Source organism: Chiloscyllium plagiosum, chromosome 23, assembly GCF_004010195.1.
Source record: "Chiloscyllium plagiosum isolate BGI_BamShark_2017 chromosome 23, ASM401019v2, whole genome shotgun sequence".
Classification (NCBI taxonomy): Eukaryota; Metazoa; Chordata; class Chondrichthyes; order Orectolobiformes; family Hemiscylliidae; genus Chiloscyllium; species Chiloscyllium plagiosum.
This window is the reverse complement of record NC_057732.1, coordinates 12,881,644-12,899,786: the sequence shown is the minus strand read 5'-3', so window position 1 is coordinate 12,899,786 and position 18,143 is coordinate 12,881,644. Positions and strand designations below refer to the sequence as shown.

Here is an 18,143-nt window from a genome sequence, read left to right as displayed (position 1 = left end):
TAGAAGCTTTCACCATTTCACATTTCTTAATCTTGTGCAAATAAACAAGAAGGCATTGACAAAAGAGATCACAGAAAAAACAATTATTATAATCTGAGAATTACATCATTTACGTAAGATCTGTTTCTGTTCAGCTGTGTAAACAGGACTCCTACAAAGTTAATACTTTTGAGAGTTGGGCTCTTAGCCAAGCTTCATTATGAGGGGGTTGGTGACCAAGCTTCCACTGTTTTCTACAGAAGAGATATTGCAAAGGACTAATAATCTTATGAGGGAAGAGAGAATTCTCCTCATCCATGTTCTTAAAAGGGAGACTTCTTATTCATAAATTGTATCGCCTCGATCTAGTCTCTTTCACAGGAAGAAGCATCCTCTTCTTAACCAACTGTATCATGTCCCCTCAAGACCTATGTGTTTCAGTAAGATTGTATCTCGTTCCTCTAAATTCCAGTGGACATAAGCCCAGCCTGTTCAATGTTTCTTCATAAGACAAGCCCTTCATTCCAAACAAATCCCAAACTCTGCATCTTTCTCCAAACCACAGGAAGTTTGGGCTTCAGGGCAGTTTCCATTGGGGAACAGAAGGTTGTAATGTGATTTGAATGAATATTTTACAGTTATAAAGGGTGAATGAAGAAAAACTATTTTATCTGTCTTGGAATTTGTGAACAAAGGATTATTAACTTAAAATTACCTTAAAATTGAAACAGCGCTGTGAGCAGATAGATTTTTCTTTTCCTCCATCTACAGGGTTCCTGGAGCTTAGGAGGGTTTGTTACAGGGAATAGTTGAGGCATTGACCATGAGATCCTTTTCAGGGAACAGTAGAATGAAGGAAGTGACAGTGTTATGGGAAAGCCATAAGACAGTTAGAATAGTTTTAGATTAGATCTAAGAAAGAGTTAGTTGAGAAGCATTTGGCTCTTTGGCATCCTTCTGTGCTTTAAACCTTTATAGTCTATATCTTGGAGAAATGTGAATTGCAAATTGAACAGAAATAAAGATCGCTGCTCACTAAATAATGCCTAAAGTAGATTTGGACCTCATCCCTCTGCTAGTTTAATTCCACTTAAATCAACCTATGTATATATAAGTTCGATACAAAGAATAGATTTAGTTGAAGATAAAGTTTCTGAGGCTACATAAAGAAAGAGAGAAGGGCAGACTCTGCTGAATGCTGTGCCTATCCATCACCATAATTCTGGGGCCCACTCATCTCCTCACAATGGGGGGTGGCGGAGGGGGGAACATCTCAGCAGCAGGAACTGTAGCCAAGAGTTGCTGAGGCCATGGAACAAAACACCTCTCTTTCCTCTGTACAACACTTCATCTTCATTGTCTTTTTGTTGGTCAGCTTTATAAAAGTAAGGATTCATGTTTTGAATTTGTGAGGTACCCTGGGCACTGACAGCACGCGATGGAAACCGCAGGCACACAACCTGTTTATGCTCAGTCAGATGCAGTCTGAGTGCTGCTGAGAGAAGGTTCACACTGAACATATTCAACAAAATGACACTTTATGTATAAGCTATCAGCTCCATTCCCTTGACAGGACTGAGAGGAACAGATTTGATTTTACAATCCACTACGGGTCAGGGCTTTCTCTCCAACCAGGGTAGTTAATAGATTTTCCATGTCCTGGTGGTGGCAGCCTTATGATTATGGTCACAGACTGACTACTGTCAGCAAGAATTATAAGATGCCTTGAGATCATAAAGTCAGTGCTGTAAATATCTGACAGTGCCAGGGTGATTTGTGGTAAAAATTAAGGATATCCTTTTCTACAAAGCAGCATTTTATTAGTCACTGAAGTATAACCAAATAGAAGACCTTTGAACTGTCAGGAATTTACAGGGAGGATTAAGAATGAGTGTTCTCATCCAAAAGGGAATTGGAAATACATTTGGAAAAACAGCAGATTATAGAGTAAAAATATTAGGAAGGACCAGGGAAATGGAGGTTAAGTATAAACTTTCTTTGCAGTACCAACACTAGTACAGAGCTGAGTGGTCCCCTTTGGTGCAGGAATTTTAAACATAAGTCAGCCATCTCTCTTAGTGAGATTATAAATTCAACATAATTAACTAAAACCCAGGAAGACTGTATTGCAGTCTGAATGTCATAATTATTTTGGTATTTTAATGGTATTTCTGGAAAGCGAGAGAGGAATCTTCTGTTATGGAGTCTAAACTCGATATCAGGCATGGAAGAGTGCATCATGTATTCTTGAGATTGCGTGGGTGTGTTGGGGTTGGGTTGTTGGTCAACCTCTCTCACAATTACGTGGTTTTCAGCTCTTTACATATGCGTACACAAATGTCACATGGTGGCACAGTGCCAGGGAACTGGGTTCAATTCCAGCCTCAGGTGACTGATTTTGTGGAGGTTATGCATTCTCCCGGTCTCTGCATGAGTTTCCTCTGGGTGCTCCAGTCTCCTCGCACAGTCCAACAATGTGCAGGTTAGGTAGATTGAGTATGGGAAATGCAGGGTTATGTGGATAGATAAGGGATGGGTCTGAGTGGGGTGTTCTTTGGAGCGCCAGTATGGACACAGTGGGCCAAATAGCCTGTTTCCAAAGAATTTGGATTCTATGAAATAGTGTGGTAATGTTTGGTGGGTCACATGATCTGGCAGGGTATCGGTGCTCCTATCTTTATTTGAGGGGCCATACTTGAAGGGTACTTGCACAGGTTTACATTCCCTGCAAACACAAAAGCATCAGCTGTGTTCTCAGCCTGGATACCTGCAGCCAAACATTGTAGCCTCTCCACCCCTTACCTCAAATCAACCTGTCTCCCCTGACAGGAAAGACTTCCATGTCTCTGACAATGCGATCCTCAGGGGGCTCATATCCATCACACACCAGCTTCTGCCTCTCAGTCACCCTCACATGCAATCCAGACTGCTGCTACAAGATGTCAGCCATGACCTGGAGGAGAGCAATTATCCCGAAAAGAGAACGGAGCAGCAGCTGTTCACCCCTACATCCAGAAAGCACAGCACTTCAGCGTGCTAGAGGAAACCTGTTTGTTCACAGAGAACGTAATTGGGAAGGGTCCTTAATTCCACAAGGCGCGCCTTTAAATAAGGAGGTGTGAAATACAAATACGTGTAAAAGAGCTTCCCTTGCCATCAGGAAGTTCAGCCACATTTAACACTCCAGTAACTTAATCGGTAAACTTCAAGCAACAATCAGGGCTCTGAATTACTGCCTCCTGCCCAACTGAACTCCCCCTGCCTGCCTTTAGCCTTGCCTCCAATTGCAGGACACAACTTTGCCCTATGAGTGGGGAATTGTCACTGCCAAGTTGCTACGAGAAAGCCTCAACTGTTTTCAAGCAGCCAGGATCAACAGTTAGCTTTGGAGGGTTTCCTTTATAGTCTTACTTTTCTCTGTATTATTTCTTCCTAGCTGTCTGGCAGTGTGTCTGGAGAAATTGTACGCATGCAGCCTGTTATTTCCTGTATCTTGATTTAAATGGGAGCCATGTGCCCACCATTTCCCTGCCTTGCTTCTTGTGAGAGACGTGAATCTCCAGTCTTGTATGATGAAGGTTGATATTTTTCTTTTATGTAACTCTGGAGGTTTATTCCACTTGAAATGATTGCATGAAGGCATTCTGCACTCATTGAAACAAATCTGAAACGTGGTATCTTAATTGCACAACAGACAGTGCAATTCCCATTCTAATTATGGTCAAGGTCATTCAGTCCATTTAAATCATCCATCCAAAAAGATCCTGAAGTCCCCAGCACCCAACGGTTTCCTGAAATATTCCAGGATTGTCAACCAGCAGATTGGTCAAAGTGTCAGTCGCTCATTATAGAAACAGAACATTTTTTGGTATTAATGCTCATTTCAATTATCGACCCTATCCTCTTAACTAGCTCAAGCCCCATTCCCTGATCTAATATTTGCAATTTACCTTTACTGCTCTCTTAACTACTTTATATACCTTTAATATTTCACGTCTCAGACGACTTATTCCCATGCTAAAACTCCCAAGTATGTCCTTACCCATGCCACTCGTAATCAGTCCCTTCTCTGCACTACATCTAGAACTTTGCTTGCACCTTTTTTGCGCACCTTAAATCGGACACAGTGTTCAAAGAGTGTCAAAAATGTAAAAGGATTAATTTAAATTGAAAGGTATCAGATTTTGTTTCCCTTCTGAAAGGTGCATTTTCTCAAGCTCTTGTAAATAAGATAATACCTTAAGGACTTGAGTAGCACAGATTGTAGGCAGGAATCAAACTAATAGTTCATTTGTTTGAGTTAAGAACTGTTCTGACAAGGTGAAGAGGAGTGATTTGGTTCCCCTCTTCTCAGGTGGATACATCAAAGATTTAATGTTCTTTTTAGCATGCAGCTATACTCATTCTAATTAAAACGTGGCTCATCAGAAAGAATTAAAGGGCCAATTACAAGGTTTTCTTGAGTGAAACTTCATTACTAGCTAGCCCCAAGAAGAAAAATAAAGATACAATGTGAAACCTTCACATAGATACAAATATGAAGGCATGGTATAAATTATAGAAAAGAAGATAAAAGCATATCTTGTTCAAAGTCCTTGACATGTTAGGTTTTAACCTGAGACGACGGTTGATTAGGTATTGTCCTAGATCATCTGCAGCCAAGGTTACTGCAGACAACAGTTCTCAATTATTGTGTATTTAATTCCAGTTTGCATGACCACTGAAATAACTGCACAGTGGCCGGTATCCCGTCCCCACACCACCTTTAATTTACTTGTACACAGTAACATTGGCTCTGGCCAGCCAGCTCAGAGTCAGTCCCCAGAACTGAGGAGATTCTGATCTCCTAATTATCCTTTTTTTATTATTCATAGTTACACAAAATACAGTACAACAGTACCAATACACCAGAGAAATGAGGACACAACTGTGAGCTGCGTGAAGTTTCACAAAACAAACAACACTGCATAAAACATTATGTAGAGTTTTCAGACAGCTCACTGACCTTTTAAAAGGCACCACAATGACAGAAATCCAGAGAAGAGTCCATTTCAACCTCTAAGGACAGAATTTTCAGCAGGCTAAATCCCTTGGTATAGAATTGCAAACACTTTACACATCGCCTGCATCTCCTGTTTTTTTTTAAAATATCTTTATTTATATTCCTCCACCAGGAAGAAAGGAAACATCTGAGTGGTCAGTGAGAAACATTGGCCTTCTCAGCAAAGGGCAATGCTGGGTTAAAATAAAAGTGGAAAGGGAGGACAGGGATTCAATCAAAATAGAGTTAGAGGGAGAAATGAAACACTCTACTCTCTGCAGTGCCTACTTTTCCTGAAAATCTTGAGGGTATTAGTAGACACAACGTGTTCCGTCTCTTGGGACACCCGGGCGCGCTTGTAACTGCGGAAAGGAGCTAGGCAATCTCTCCTGGTTATATTTTTTTTTTCTTTTTTTTTTCTCCTGTTTATGTATTTTTTTCTCCTGTTTATATATTTTTTTTTCTTTCTCTTTTTTTTTTCTTTATTTTTTTCCCCAGCACCCATGGTGTGTGTGCGCAGGTGTGAGACGCAGTGAGAGACACAAGGTGCACGAATCTTTATTCAATTTCCACCACCAGGAAGATAGGAAAACACCCGGGTGGCCAGTGACAAACACTGCCCTTCTCTCCTGGTTATATTGGTCAACCAGGGCTTTCCTGATTGGCCCAGGTTAATCCAGTCAGTGACCTAGTAGTCCATGAGGTCCATCTGGTTACAATCACTAAAATCACCAACTGCTTTTTTCCTCTGGCTGCGAGAAAGCAGGAAGAGGTTTGAAGAGATTTCTCCAGTTCCAATTACAAATCACTGCTATGCTTAATAAAGAAGAAACTCTGAAATACGGTTTGTTATGTATTCAGGTGTCTGAGTTCATTGCTTTTAAGCTGACTAATCGCAGGTGATCTTTTTTCTTTACCATCAACATATTAACTTATTCTAAAAGTATAAATCAAATAGGAGGTACACATCTGGGTGACTAGTTTCATAAACAGTCATGTTCATTTTAATTAAGTTCAGATGTTAATTTCAATTTCAGACTGCTCTTTGTTTATTGTGATTTCAGGAAGCTTGGCTCAGGGTGTGGTAAGGTGATCATTGTGGCCATCTTAAGCCAGTATTCTGTCCTTTTATGATACCATTTCAGTCGATGAAAGTCACGAGTATTAAAATTAAATGGTCACTATCAAGACAGAACTAGAAGTTCATTTTTATTTTAAAATAGCAGAATTTTTTGTACAAATCAAAATTGAGGCATCTAATTTAAGTCTGAAGATAATTTCCTATGTGATGTGATTTTAGGTAGCAACAGTTTAGTAATACAGACAGAATTGTGAACTAAGTGGGCCGAGGCTGTTATATTAAGTTCACTTTCTGATAAGTAGTTTTCTCATTCTGTTTAACTAGAAATCCCATATAATTTATGGTCTTTACTGCTATAACTTTACCAGCTAATAACAATAGGTAGTTTATTAACTTCCATCAAAAATGCAGCTTCTGACTGTCATTGTCCCTTTTTGCAAAATATTAAAATGGTGGTGCAATGGCAGAATTGAAGCTGCCTTTTTGTCTTTACTTCAGTAGCACTGCGTCAAACATTACAGACTTGTTGAAAAGTCTCTTTCTTCAAAAACATTTTTTAGAAGGTGCTGAAAATTTAAATTAAAACAACATCTGCAGAATCTAAGTTAATAAAATCAGATGTCTCTGGATAACAGCAGGATGTCAGCTAACCCAGCCACGCTTGGATAAGATTCCCGGAATAGTTTGGGAACTTGCTCTGGGACTTCAGCCATTTCACTTAACAAGGGAAACTGAGAAACAACACAAGTTTCAGATTGCAGCATTCTGTTGTTTTAAAATGGTTAGAAGACCAATTAAAAGCAATATTTGCCAGAAAACAAATTTTGCCAGCTTGTATTCAAGTCTTCTTAATTTCTTGTTCCAAGACTGTAGATGATAGTGAAAAACAAGCTTCCAGCAAAAGGGGGAGGGTTTAATTAGAATCCATCTTGAAAGTGACTAAGTGTGGTGCTGAAAAAGCGCAGCAGGCCAGGCAGCATCCGAGGAGCAGGATAATCGACATTTCGGGCACCACACTTTTCAACTCTGGTCTCCAGCATCTGTAGTCCTCACTTTCTTCTGAAAGTGACTAAGCACAGCCAGTAGGTAACTGAATATCAGCAATTTAAAAAATATGGACCAAATTTGACCATCAATATCAAATCACTGCATCTGATTCTGATCAGTCAGAAACACAATGTTTACCTGATTATGTGCAAAAGGGGCAAGGTTCCAATGAAGATTCATAAAGAATTTGGTGCAGGCATTTGCACAGAGATTTACAAAGAGTATCAATGCAGAAGACACATAAGTAACATGTAGTTGGGTGGTAAGGGGTAGTTACCTTTAGTTGTTGGGGTGGGGGGAGCATGTAGGAAGGTGGAATATTCAGGATTGAGGTCAGGCACTCAGGTAGTGGACTGTTGTTGAGTAGTTGGAGGTTAATGTCATCTAGTAGAAAAGTCAGTTTGGGTCAGGAGTTGAATGAAGGGTATCATTGGCCATTGTTGAGAATCTAGGAAGGAAGTCTGTGCAGAAGGGATCTGAGTGATTGGGATGCGGAGGTGCATGGTGGCGAGCTATGTAGTTATCAGGAGCTAGACCAGAGCCAGAAAGATCTGGACTATCAACATGGAAGTGCCCTAGGATGATGTCTACATCAACAACCTGAAATTCAAATGGTCAGGAGTGTGGTTAGAATACAATCATTCTTGGATGGGTGCAGCTCCAACAACACTCAAGATGCTTGACACCATCACAAAGCTTAATTGGCACCACATCCACCAAACATTCACTCCCTCCACCACCGATGCTCAGTCATATGTATAATCAACAAGATGCACTGCAGAGATTTGCCCGAGATCCTCAGACAGCACTTTCCAAGCCCATAACCAACTAGAAGGACAAGTGCAGCAGATAAATGGGAACGCCAACACCTACAAGTTCCCCTCCAAGCTACTCACCATCCTGACTTGGAAATATGTTGTCGTTCCTTCACTGTTGCTGGGTGAAAGTCCTGGAATTCCCTCCCTTAATGCATTGTGGGTTTACCTACAACACATGGACTGCAGTGGTTCAAGAATGCAGCTCACCACCAACTTCTCAAGGGCAACTAGGGATGGGCAATAAATACTGGCCCTGTTAGTGACGAACACATCCCATGGGAGAAGTTGCAAAAAAGGCAGCATCTTTGGATGGAGGATGGTGGGGTTAGCATCAGGTGAACAATCATGACCTGGAATGGCAAGCCTTTCTTCCTCTCTCCACAGATTCTGTCTGACCTGCTGAGTTCTTCCAGTGTTTTAGGGTTCTGTTTCAGATTTCCAACATTGAGACAATATGTCTTTTGATGATCATTCACTTCACTTAAGAATTTAGATTCAGCTGATTATCTTAGTCTTATTTAAGTATCCCGCACAGAGTTGGTTATATTCTGAAACTGCCAGGATTCTCCACCTATCCTGAGCACACAGACTGTCAATGCTGCATCTTCATTAGACGATCAGTCAGAAATGATGTAACTGGAGATTAAAAGGTATTTGCTGTGGATGCTCAAGTCACAGGGATCACTATGCCAGAAAATTAAGTTTTCATAAATCCGTGACCCTGCTTATACAAAAGGACATTTTGTTCTTGATGCACATGCAGTGTAGCAGTAGATGATGTATTTTGGCATACATGAGAGAGAGAGAGACTCTACCTGTGGAGAATAACAGAAAGCCTTGAACTTGAAGTCAGGTAGATTAGATTACATTGGGTTCTCAATGCATGTATTGTGTCCTCCAAGCTAATTTATTAGTGGATGTTAGCCTGATTTTCAGTATGTATTGCACAAACTGATGTCAGCTGGGTAGCATTGAAATTCTTATTTTAGAGTGGGGTAAAGCAGAGATTTCTCATTGTTATCCAGTTACATGTCTAAAGAAGTGTGGGTGTAGTTTTTATTTCATTCAATAGGTCCACACACAGGACTTCCTCCTGTCTTCTGAAGGTGCTGACACTTCGCTGAGATATAGTCCCAAAGACATCCTTCCCAAAACTGTCATTCTTCAGCTTGACACTAGGGGTCTGGAAGCTGCTCTGACATTGGGGTTGGTGAGGGCCAGGGCGATCAGAGCTGAGCCTTGCAAAAGCAAAATATTGCAGATGTTGGAAATCTGAAATTAAATTAGAAAATGCTGGAGGTATTCAGTTGGACAGGCTGCATCTGTTGAGAGAGGAACAGAGTAAATGATCCCGATTAATAATATTTCACAAGAACCAAGAAAACTTAGAAATATAATGGGTTTTAAGCAAGTGAAAGGAAGGCAGGTGGGTGAAAGAACAGAGGGGTGGGTCTGTGATGGAATGCAAGACTGGAGAGATTCAGTAGCAAAAGAGTTAGTGGCTGAGGGCCAAAGGAAGTTATAACGGACTGAGCAAAGAAACAAAAGATGTGTCTGGAGGAGGTATGAATGGTAGAATCATTATCAGCTACTGTCCAAAAGGAAAACAAGAGAGAGAAAAAATGAGAGTTAATCCAAAACCTGCAAAGAGAAAATAAACAGAATGGAGGCAAAGATTGCCATTTGAAATTGTTGACTGCAGTGTTGAATCCAGACGTTTGTTAGTACCTCATCTTTCGATTAGGAACATATGTTGAGCTTCATTGAAGCACACATGGAGACTGAGGGCAGAAAGATAAATGTGAGAGCAGGTTGGAGCATTAAGATGACAGGTGACTGGGAACTCAGGGGTATACCTGCAGACTGAATAGAGGTGATCCACACAGTGTAACCCTGTGTGCATTTGGTCCTGCCACATTGAGCAGATTGCATTGCAAGCAACAAATACAGTCTATTGACGTGAAAGATTATACTTCCAGCAGAGCTTGATCCTATTCACCAAAGACCAATCCATTTTCAACAGAGGTGGTGGGAGTCCAGGCTGATTTTCCAATCTCAGGTACACTAATTAATGGCCAAATCACTGACCTGGTTAAGAGGAGCTACCTCCGCACTGGCTGACAATCAAAACTGGGACTTTGCTGTTCTACATAGCTTAGCTATTTACTTACTGAGCACACTACATACACTGAGTGAGATGACAGAGAAACTTTTCAATGATTGCTTTCAGGAGCTAGTAACACAGGAATGTTTGCAGTTCAGTCTGTGCATGATTTGGTACATTTTGTCTCAAGTGAGGTTACTTCATGCAGACGTTAAAATGTAGCGCTAATTTCACTAGCCCAGTAATCCAGAAACCCAGGGTAACATAGCAGATATTTAAAAATTTAATTCAGTAAAAATTTCGAATAGAAAGCTAGTCTAACCGTTGTCATATAACCACTGTCGATTGTCATAAACACCTAGCTGGCTCTCTCATTTCCGATAGGGAAGGAAATCTGCCATCTTTACCTGATGACTCCCACTCTCTTGACTACCCTCCAGGCAAGTAGGGATATGCAATCAGTGCTGGCCTAGCCAGTAACACCCACAATGCATGAACAATCTTTAAAAATTTTATATTGACAGCCTTTTGCACTGCGACCAAAAAATGTAAAATATAAAATTCCCACTTAGTCGTCTTGATGTGCTGTGTGTTCAGAAATGGAACGCATTTGACCTTTACCAGTCCTTAAGCACTGAGCACATAAACACAACATTTGGCAAAGCTATGTTCCCACATTGAAGTCTTGTTACATGGGAGCATGAGTCAGAGATGGAGCTGCTTCATCACAGTCCCAACTATATGTGTGTCACATCCTCTGAAGCAAGGCAATGTGTCAGATGTAGGGCGCTGCCGAATTGCCCGGTGAAGTATTCTCTGATTGTCTTTAGATTGAAGTCAATGAGGAATTAAATTTGATTCCTAATCATTGTTCTTTCTTCGTAGTGTGGGGTTGATCTGGGGGCAAGAATGCCAATACATTTTACACACACTTTGGTCCTATTTGTTTGTATCACTGTTTATGCTCCTTCCTTCCACTTTGCTTCATCTTACCTAATCAGCATATTCTTTGATTTCTTGCTTGTTCATGTACGTACCAGCATAGTTCTTAAATGGATCTACAATGTAGGAGTTCATAACAGAGCCAAGACATCTGAAATTGAGTCTGATATTTTAAAAAAAGTTAAACTCTCATGCTAAAATGGAAACGATTTAGGGAAGGGATGGGATTTGGGTAACATCTTAAGTGATGAGTTTAAACTTTTTCCCAGTGTTTTTTTTCAGTCAGTCTTTAATAAACCCTCCACTTTTTCTGTGGCACTCTTTGAATTGTAGCACCCAGGAGTTTAAAATTAACTTTCGGCCACTGGAATGTTGTGTGTGGAAGATTAATAGATATTGGCAGTACATCAGATCTACCCTAGGTTTGGTTCGGATTCCAAGAGTTATAGAGTTCCTCATTTGGGTGCAATCACTAACAAAATGATGTGTTGATATAAGTTTAAAAATGGAATTTTCATTTAATAGCAAATACAGAGCCAAGCCATGTCCTCGCAACACAAAAGGTCCCACTGTTAATGAAAATAAAGGGGAATGAGATCATTTCTACTAGCTTTTCTATATATGGAAGATACCTGAAGTCCAAAAACCCAAGTATGAACTTGTTCTTTGGTATTTCTATATGGTTTGTGTCTGCTTAAAGAATTGAACTCCATATCCTTATAGGAATGTGAGCACTGCTTAAGAATTGACATTGGTTTCATATTAACTCCCTGAATAGACCCCGACCTGGTAATGACCTGTTCTGACATTCTTAGAAAAAGTAATCATTTTGATTCATGATGAACCATAAATTGGAATTACTCCACATAACCTCATTAACCCCTGATTGCTGAGCAGAAACAGTGAAAGTTAACTGGACGGTATAGATTTTAGTTTGGACAAATTAGCAATGTTTCACTACTGTGCATTGGGGAGAGTTGTCTGGAGTTAAAATAGTTCCTCGTGGAAAGTCCATTTTTGGATAGTTTGCATTGGGGTTTAATTCTGAGGTTAAATGAGCTAATCTAACAGTGGTTGGTATTTCTTCCTGAAAAAAAAATGCACCATTCCATTAAAGATGTTGATGGCATCTCATCTTCAACATGCCATTCATTTTTACTATAGGAAAGTTAAAGTGTGAGTGACGGCTTGTCTTCTCTTTATGCCATCTCTTCAAAAGATTTTGAAAGTGTTTGTGGACATGAGGTAGCATGGAGGGCCTTTTGGAAAACTGCCTTAAGTTCTAGCCTCCCTGCCAAAGGAAAGATGTTAAATTTGAAAAGGTTCAAGAAAGATTTACAAGTATGTTGCTGGGGTTGGAGGCATACAAGGAGAGGCTGAATCAGCTGGGGCTATTTTCCTTGGAACTTCGGAGACTGAGGGATGACTTCCTTGAGATTTATAAAATCGTGAGGGGCATGGAAAGGGTGAATAGACAAGGGCTATTTATTCCAAGGCAGGGGATTCCAAAGTTAGAGGGCATGGGTTTATGCTGAGAGGGGAAAAATTTAAAAAGGACCATGGGGGCAGTTTTTCATGCGTGTATGGAATGAGCTGCCAGAGGAAGTGGTGGAGGCTGGTACACTTACAACATTTAGAAGGCATCTGGATGATTATAGGAAGGGTTTTGAGGGATATGGACTAAATGCTGGAAAATGGAACTAAATTAATTTTGGATATCTGGTCGGCATGGACAAGTTGGATCGAAGGGTGTTTCCATGCTGTACAACTCTGTGTGACATAAATAAATGCCATAATTTCTTCCATTACCTCAGAAGTTCTCCCACTAATTTAACTTTGGTAGTGGAGTCAAGGAAATTGTACAAATGGTGGAACACAGTGCTATGCCAGAAGATGAGTGAGAAATCCACCAAAAAAACTGGTGCCCTATGATTTAAAACTCCATAATGCCCAATTTATTGGGATGTTACAGTCCATTGCCACATCTTACATAGCCACAGTATAATTTAAAATGTCTATATTACTTCATAATCTCCCAGCAGAATCATGACATGTTTTTAACTTATTCCTGGGTACAAATATATATAAATGTATATACAGATTTCAGTTTCATAATGAAGAATTATTCAACCCTCCATCAATTATATGACTGGCATGTGTTATGATTATATTGTTATCCAATCTCTGCACTGGTAACTTTGAAAAGGACACTAAAGTTGACCAAGTAAGCATGGCTCATCAAATCGTATGTGTAACGTGGAAACCAGATTTTGATGTCAGAGATTAGGTTTTTCCGTTAAAAATGTGAAACAGGACCTGGGGTCAGTTTTTGTGTCAAAAACCCAGCTCCAGTGGAAAATTGACAAAGTTTTGGATTTTCTTCAGGATGACTCTCAATTTATGTGGGATCAATTGCTATCCGATTACAGCTGATTTGAGGAGGATTGGCAGTGGGTGTCAGGCATCACTGAGGCTGCTGGACATCCCAAGGGAGAGGGGTTGTGCTAAAACCTAGCTGCCACTGCGAACTGAGCTGTCACAGGAGAGCTAGAGGATGGGCGGGAATGAATGGAGGGTGAAGGGAGGTATTCGTCCTGAAAGGAGACAGGAGCAAGGGCATCTCCCTGTTCTGTGTCATTCTCCTCTCTGTCCAATTCCATTTCAAGTCTTACCTCCTGCTCCTCCCTGATGAGCTGTCCCATTCTAGAGCCTTGAAGGTCCACACCTCTCTGGAGGCCCGTGTTATGGAGCGTGCAGCAGATCACAAATGACATTGACCAGCCACCTAAAGAATCATAGTCTCCTTTGATACTGGTCAGTGTTCTCCATGTTTCTGCACCACCACCTGTACCCTGACTATAGGAGCTAGTGTCGCCTTCTCCATGGCACCCCCCCTCCCCCCCCACCTCTCGGACCACTGTTTTCCTGATGCCCGCTGCTTTTCCCTTCCTGTTCAGGTTTCTCCTGCTCATCTCTAGTAGCTTTGGTTTCTTGAGCTGGTGCCCGCTGTTCCGATGACCCTACAATGCCGGGGCTGGGGGGGCAATGACCATCTGAAATGCTAATGATCACAATGGTGCCTTCTCCACAACCCATGGTGGGCTTGCCACAACTTTACCTCAAAAGTCCTCAAACTATAAAAAAAAATTAGTGACCTTTTTAAACTTTCCTAGCCTCCATTTGCCCCAGACCTGGTCCTTGGCTTTATGCAGCTGGTCTGTCAGAGATGGCTGCCTAATGCTGACCCTCACCAGGTTTGTTGGGTAAGTCACAGGAGGTGTGCTTTTAATGAGCCCAGTATTAATTGGCTTTATAATAGACAAGAGCCTAACATGAGGACTGTGCTCTCCTCACCCGCAGGAAAAGCAATGAGGCAGAACTGAAATTTAAGACCCCTGGTAGCGTGACCTTGTGGACATGTTTTTATTTTACTTGCCTGCTTCCATTCCTATTCAGTCAGATTCAGGAAAGTCTGGGCCCAAGTCTGTACCACCATGTCTACTCTACATGTGTCTCCTCACATCTTTAGTTCATGTCACCCTCTCAGTATGTCCTTCTGTTCCTTTCCTATTCATGTCCTATCCTGCTTCCAAATAAATAGCACCTATGCTACTTAACTCAATAACTCCAAGCGAAATCGAGCTATCTATTCTCACCACACTCCAAGTAAAGAAGCTTCACCTGAATCTGTTAGTGACTCTTAAATTTATGGTCCAAGGCTCGGTCCCTTCAAGTGATCATCACTGATGGTCCCTTAAAAAGGTGCTGCATTTAAGAACGAGTCACTGGTAGACAGAAAGTGGCAGGTTATTGATGTAGAATGCTGTTCCTAGCAGGATCGCTGCACAGTGGGACTTCTACTCATGGGATTTCATAGCCCATTTCCTGGATTTGGAATCGTTTGTGTGAACAGACTTCTGACCTGACGAAAGAGAGATTCACCAGTCTAACGCCCTAGAATCCTATCAGAAGCAGGAACAGTATCATTTTCTTTGAAGGCCTGAGCTGAAGGTGAGGCCTATTGTATGCAAAGCCCCTGTAGAGGAAGCCAAGGTCACTACTTAGCTCTTCTCCCTCAAAGCCTGTCCAGTTTTGGATCACTGAAGCTTTTGGTAGTATATTTAACCAAATTCACTTAGTTTTATGAAGGAATAAACAACTTTGCAATGACTCCTGTATACTGACATGGAATCAATATGGAGGACACTTGTTTGAAAAAGCTTTCTAGATGTATTTAATTTGATTCTGACCCGTACAAGTTTTACATATTGGTGCAGTAGCATCAGGTGAATGTGAAATACAGTCAGTGAAAGAGCAATATTCCAATATTAAGTCTGGCCCCATTGAAAATATCAGGAAATATGTTTTAATCAATGAATTGTGGGTGTCACGAGCCCAGTCAACATTCATTGCCCATCTTTAATGCCCAGCGAGCAGTTAACTGCATTGCTGTGGATCTGGAGACACATTCCTGATGAAGTGCTTTTGCCCCGAAACGTCGATTTTGCCTGTCCTCGGATGCTGCCTGAATTGCTGTGCTCTTCCAGCACCACTGATCCAGAATCTGGAGACATATGTAGGTCAGACCAGGTAAGGATGGCAGTTTCTTCCCAAAAGGACATTAATGATCCAGATGGTTCTGATAATTAGTGACATTTTCTTGATTATTATATTCTGAATTATAGATTCATAGTGGGATTTGAACTGGTCCCCTAGAACATTATGTTGATCTCTAAATTAATAGTCTGGTGATAATACCACTAGGCCATTCCCTGTCCTGATAGTTGGTAACAACTACATTGTATACATCAGAAATGTGGTGTTTGGCCACATCTGGCAGGAATATATACAGTTCTCGAATGAATTGTTTGGTCAATTACAATGAGTCAGTTGGACTAAAAAATCAGTTAGCCAAAGGGTATAATTTTTGTGAGGGGGGTACTTTAAAAATAATATTTTAAGTATATGATGTAAATGTGAAATATAAAGATGGTAACAATAAATCCTTTTCTAACATAGTGCTTTGGATGAAGAAACCAAAGTTTCGAGAACTCCAACTCTGATGGATGAAGACAATGATATTGCAGACCGGCTGCAGAAACGAGAGGAACGACGCCAGAAACGTCTCCAAGAGGCCATGGAGCGTCAGCGGGAATTTGACCCCACAGTGAGTGAGGAAAGCCGAGACATTTCAAAGGAAATCCAAAGAAATGAGAGGGAAGTGGAGGAGAACAACCAATGGAACAAATGGCAGCAAGAGCCGGAACCGGAGCCCGAACCAGAACCCGAAGTGGAACCGGAGCCTGAGCCTGAACCGGAGCCTGAGCCTGAACCAGAGCCTGAGCCTGAACCAGAGCCTGAGCCTGAACCGGAGCGTGAGGAGGTGGTGATAGTGAAACAGGAGATTGTAAAAGAAAAGATTGAAAAGCCATTCCAAATTGAAAAGGTAAAATGAACAATGCTATGAACAACATTCTAACCATCACTTTTCAAATATATTACCCAATGCTCAGATGTTCTTATTTCATGATTTTATTGATATTTAAGATTGAGTGCAGGTCTAGAGATAGGACAGATGTTCCATTCCTGTGCTGATGTGAGTGTTGGGTCACCTGGATGGACCTTATAAAGCACAATCTGATGGTGAAGTCACTGCACCTGTATTATAGCACACCCAGTTTTGCACCCTTTAAACTGATGGGTGGAAAATCCAAATGGCTTGGTATCTTGTATCATGAGTAGCTGCAGTCGTGGCGTTATCGCCAAAGGGACCAGGGATCCAGAAAGCTAAGTTTCCAGACAAGGTCCTTGCTGTTAATTGTTATTCTGCAGGTGGGCTCCCAAGATATATTTTTATCTCCCCCCGCACTACACTCAAACATCCCATGCCTTCCTGGCATTGGGACAGGGAGGCTAACCTCAATCAGTTTTCAATTAGCTAACGACACGCTCTTTAATTTCAAAGTAGTTGTGATTTCAGCATTTTTCCTCTGATTCTAAAATAATATGCAGTCAATTTATTCCCCTGCCTTTGACTGCACACTACAACTTCCTGTTTGTTGGTGCCTGCACATACTTCCACTCTCTGCACATTTCCATATTCAGTGCCACACTTTGGGTAGTTTTTGCTATAGATCCGTATACTCTGCAGATTTAGATTAATGTTAAAGGACTCAGTTTACTTATAACCATTAATGGGCAGCGGTGAGAGGAGATGTTTATTCTGTCTGTCCGGATGGGATTCAAATTGAGTTCCAGTGTTGGTGCTGTAGGAACATTCATTACTTTCTGCAATTGTAATTCGTTCTATTTAAAGTTTGCTTTGGGATTTTGCCAGATTTCTCTCAAATTTGCTTCTAACAACTGTAGGGTAAAAATTTACCTTGGACAGTATTGTGAGATGGGGAATAACAAATCGACAACTTGTATTTCCATTTGCTTCTGCCCTGTTAGATGGCAAATGGTCTCCCAATTCACTGTCACCCAAGACACATCTCTACCCCTATACAGGTATTTTGGGGAAATACAGCATAGATTTCACACTAAGTAAGATCAGCCAAGGACATGCGGCAGGAAGTGGGACCTTTTATTTACAACCAGATAGCTTGGTATCTTTATCTCCTTGGCCATGAGGAGCTACACTCTGAGAATGCAGTTGGGGCATTATAGTCACAGGGATCTGGGACCAGAAAGCCAAGATTTTAGCCAAGATTCCAGCTGCTAATTGTTGGTCTTTTTTAACATTCTGTACAAACACTCATTGAGAAGAGGTCAAGAGACAGTCAATACCAGGAAACAGTCAGTCCTCATTCTTCTTGCACCAGACCAGGTCATTGGATCTGAATCCATGTTAGCAAGCGAGGGAGAAAATGCATCTTCATTGATAAGACCGCAGTTATATGTTACCAAATGATCGAGTAGGTATTATAACAATCATGGACTTCATACTGACTTCATAGGGCCCACAGTGTTCAGGCATGTGCAGAAGGAGTAAAGGTGAGAGGCTAATAGCATGCTGGCCTTCATAACAAGAGGAATTGAGTATAGAAGCAAAGAGGTGCTTCTGCAGCTGTACAGGGCCCTGGTGAGACCACACCTGGAGTACTGCGTGCAGTTCTGGTCTCCAAAGTT

At 41.2% G+C, this 18,143-nt stretch overlaps 1 protein-coding gene across 8 annotated transcripts in view; it reads left to right on the top strand.

Moving 5' to 3' along the window:
• cald1a (caldesmon 1a) overlaps window positions 1–18,143 on the top strand; it is a 208,700-nt gene that overhangs the window by 138,856 nt on the left and 51,701 nt on the right. For all 8 annotated transcript variants that reach the window (XR_006315061.1, XR_006315060.1, XM_043713556.1 and 5 more), the window contains one exon: window positions 16,032–16,458. Coding sequence is in view for 6 of the 8 variants with exons in the window: in XM_043713556.1 (XP_043569491.1) it covers window positions 16,032–16,458 (427 nt within the window). In the remaining 2 variants the exon portion in view is untranslated. The remainder of the gene's footprint in view (window positions 1–16,031; window positions 16,459–18,143) is intronic.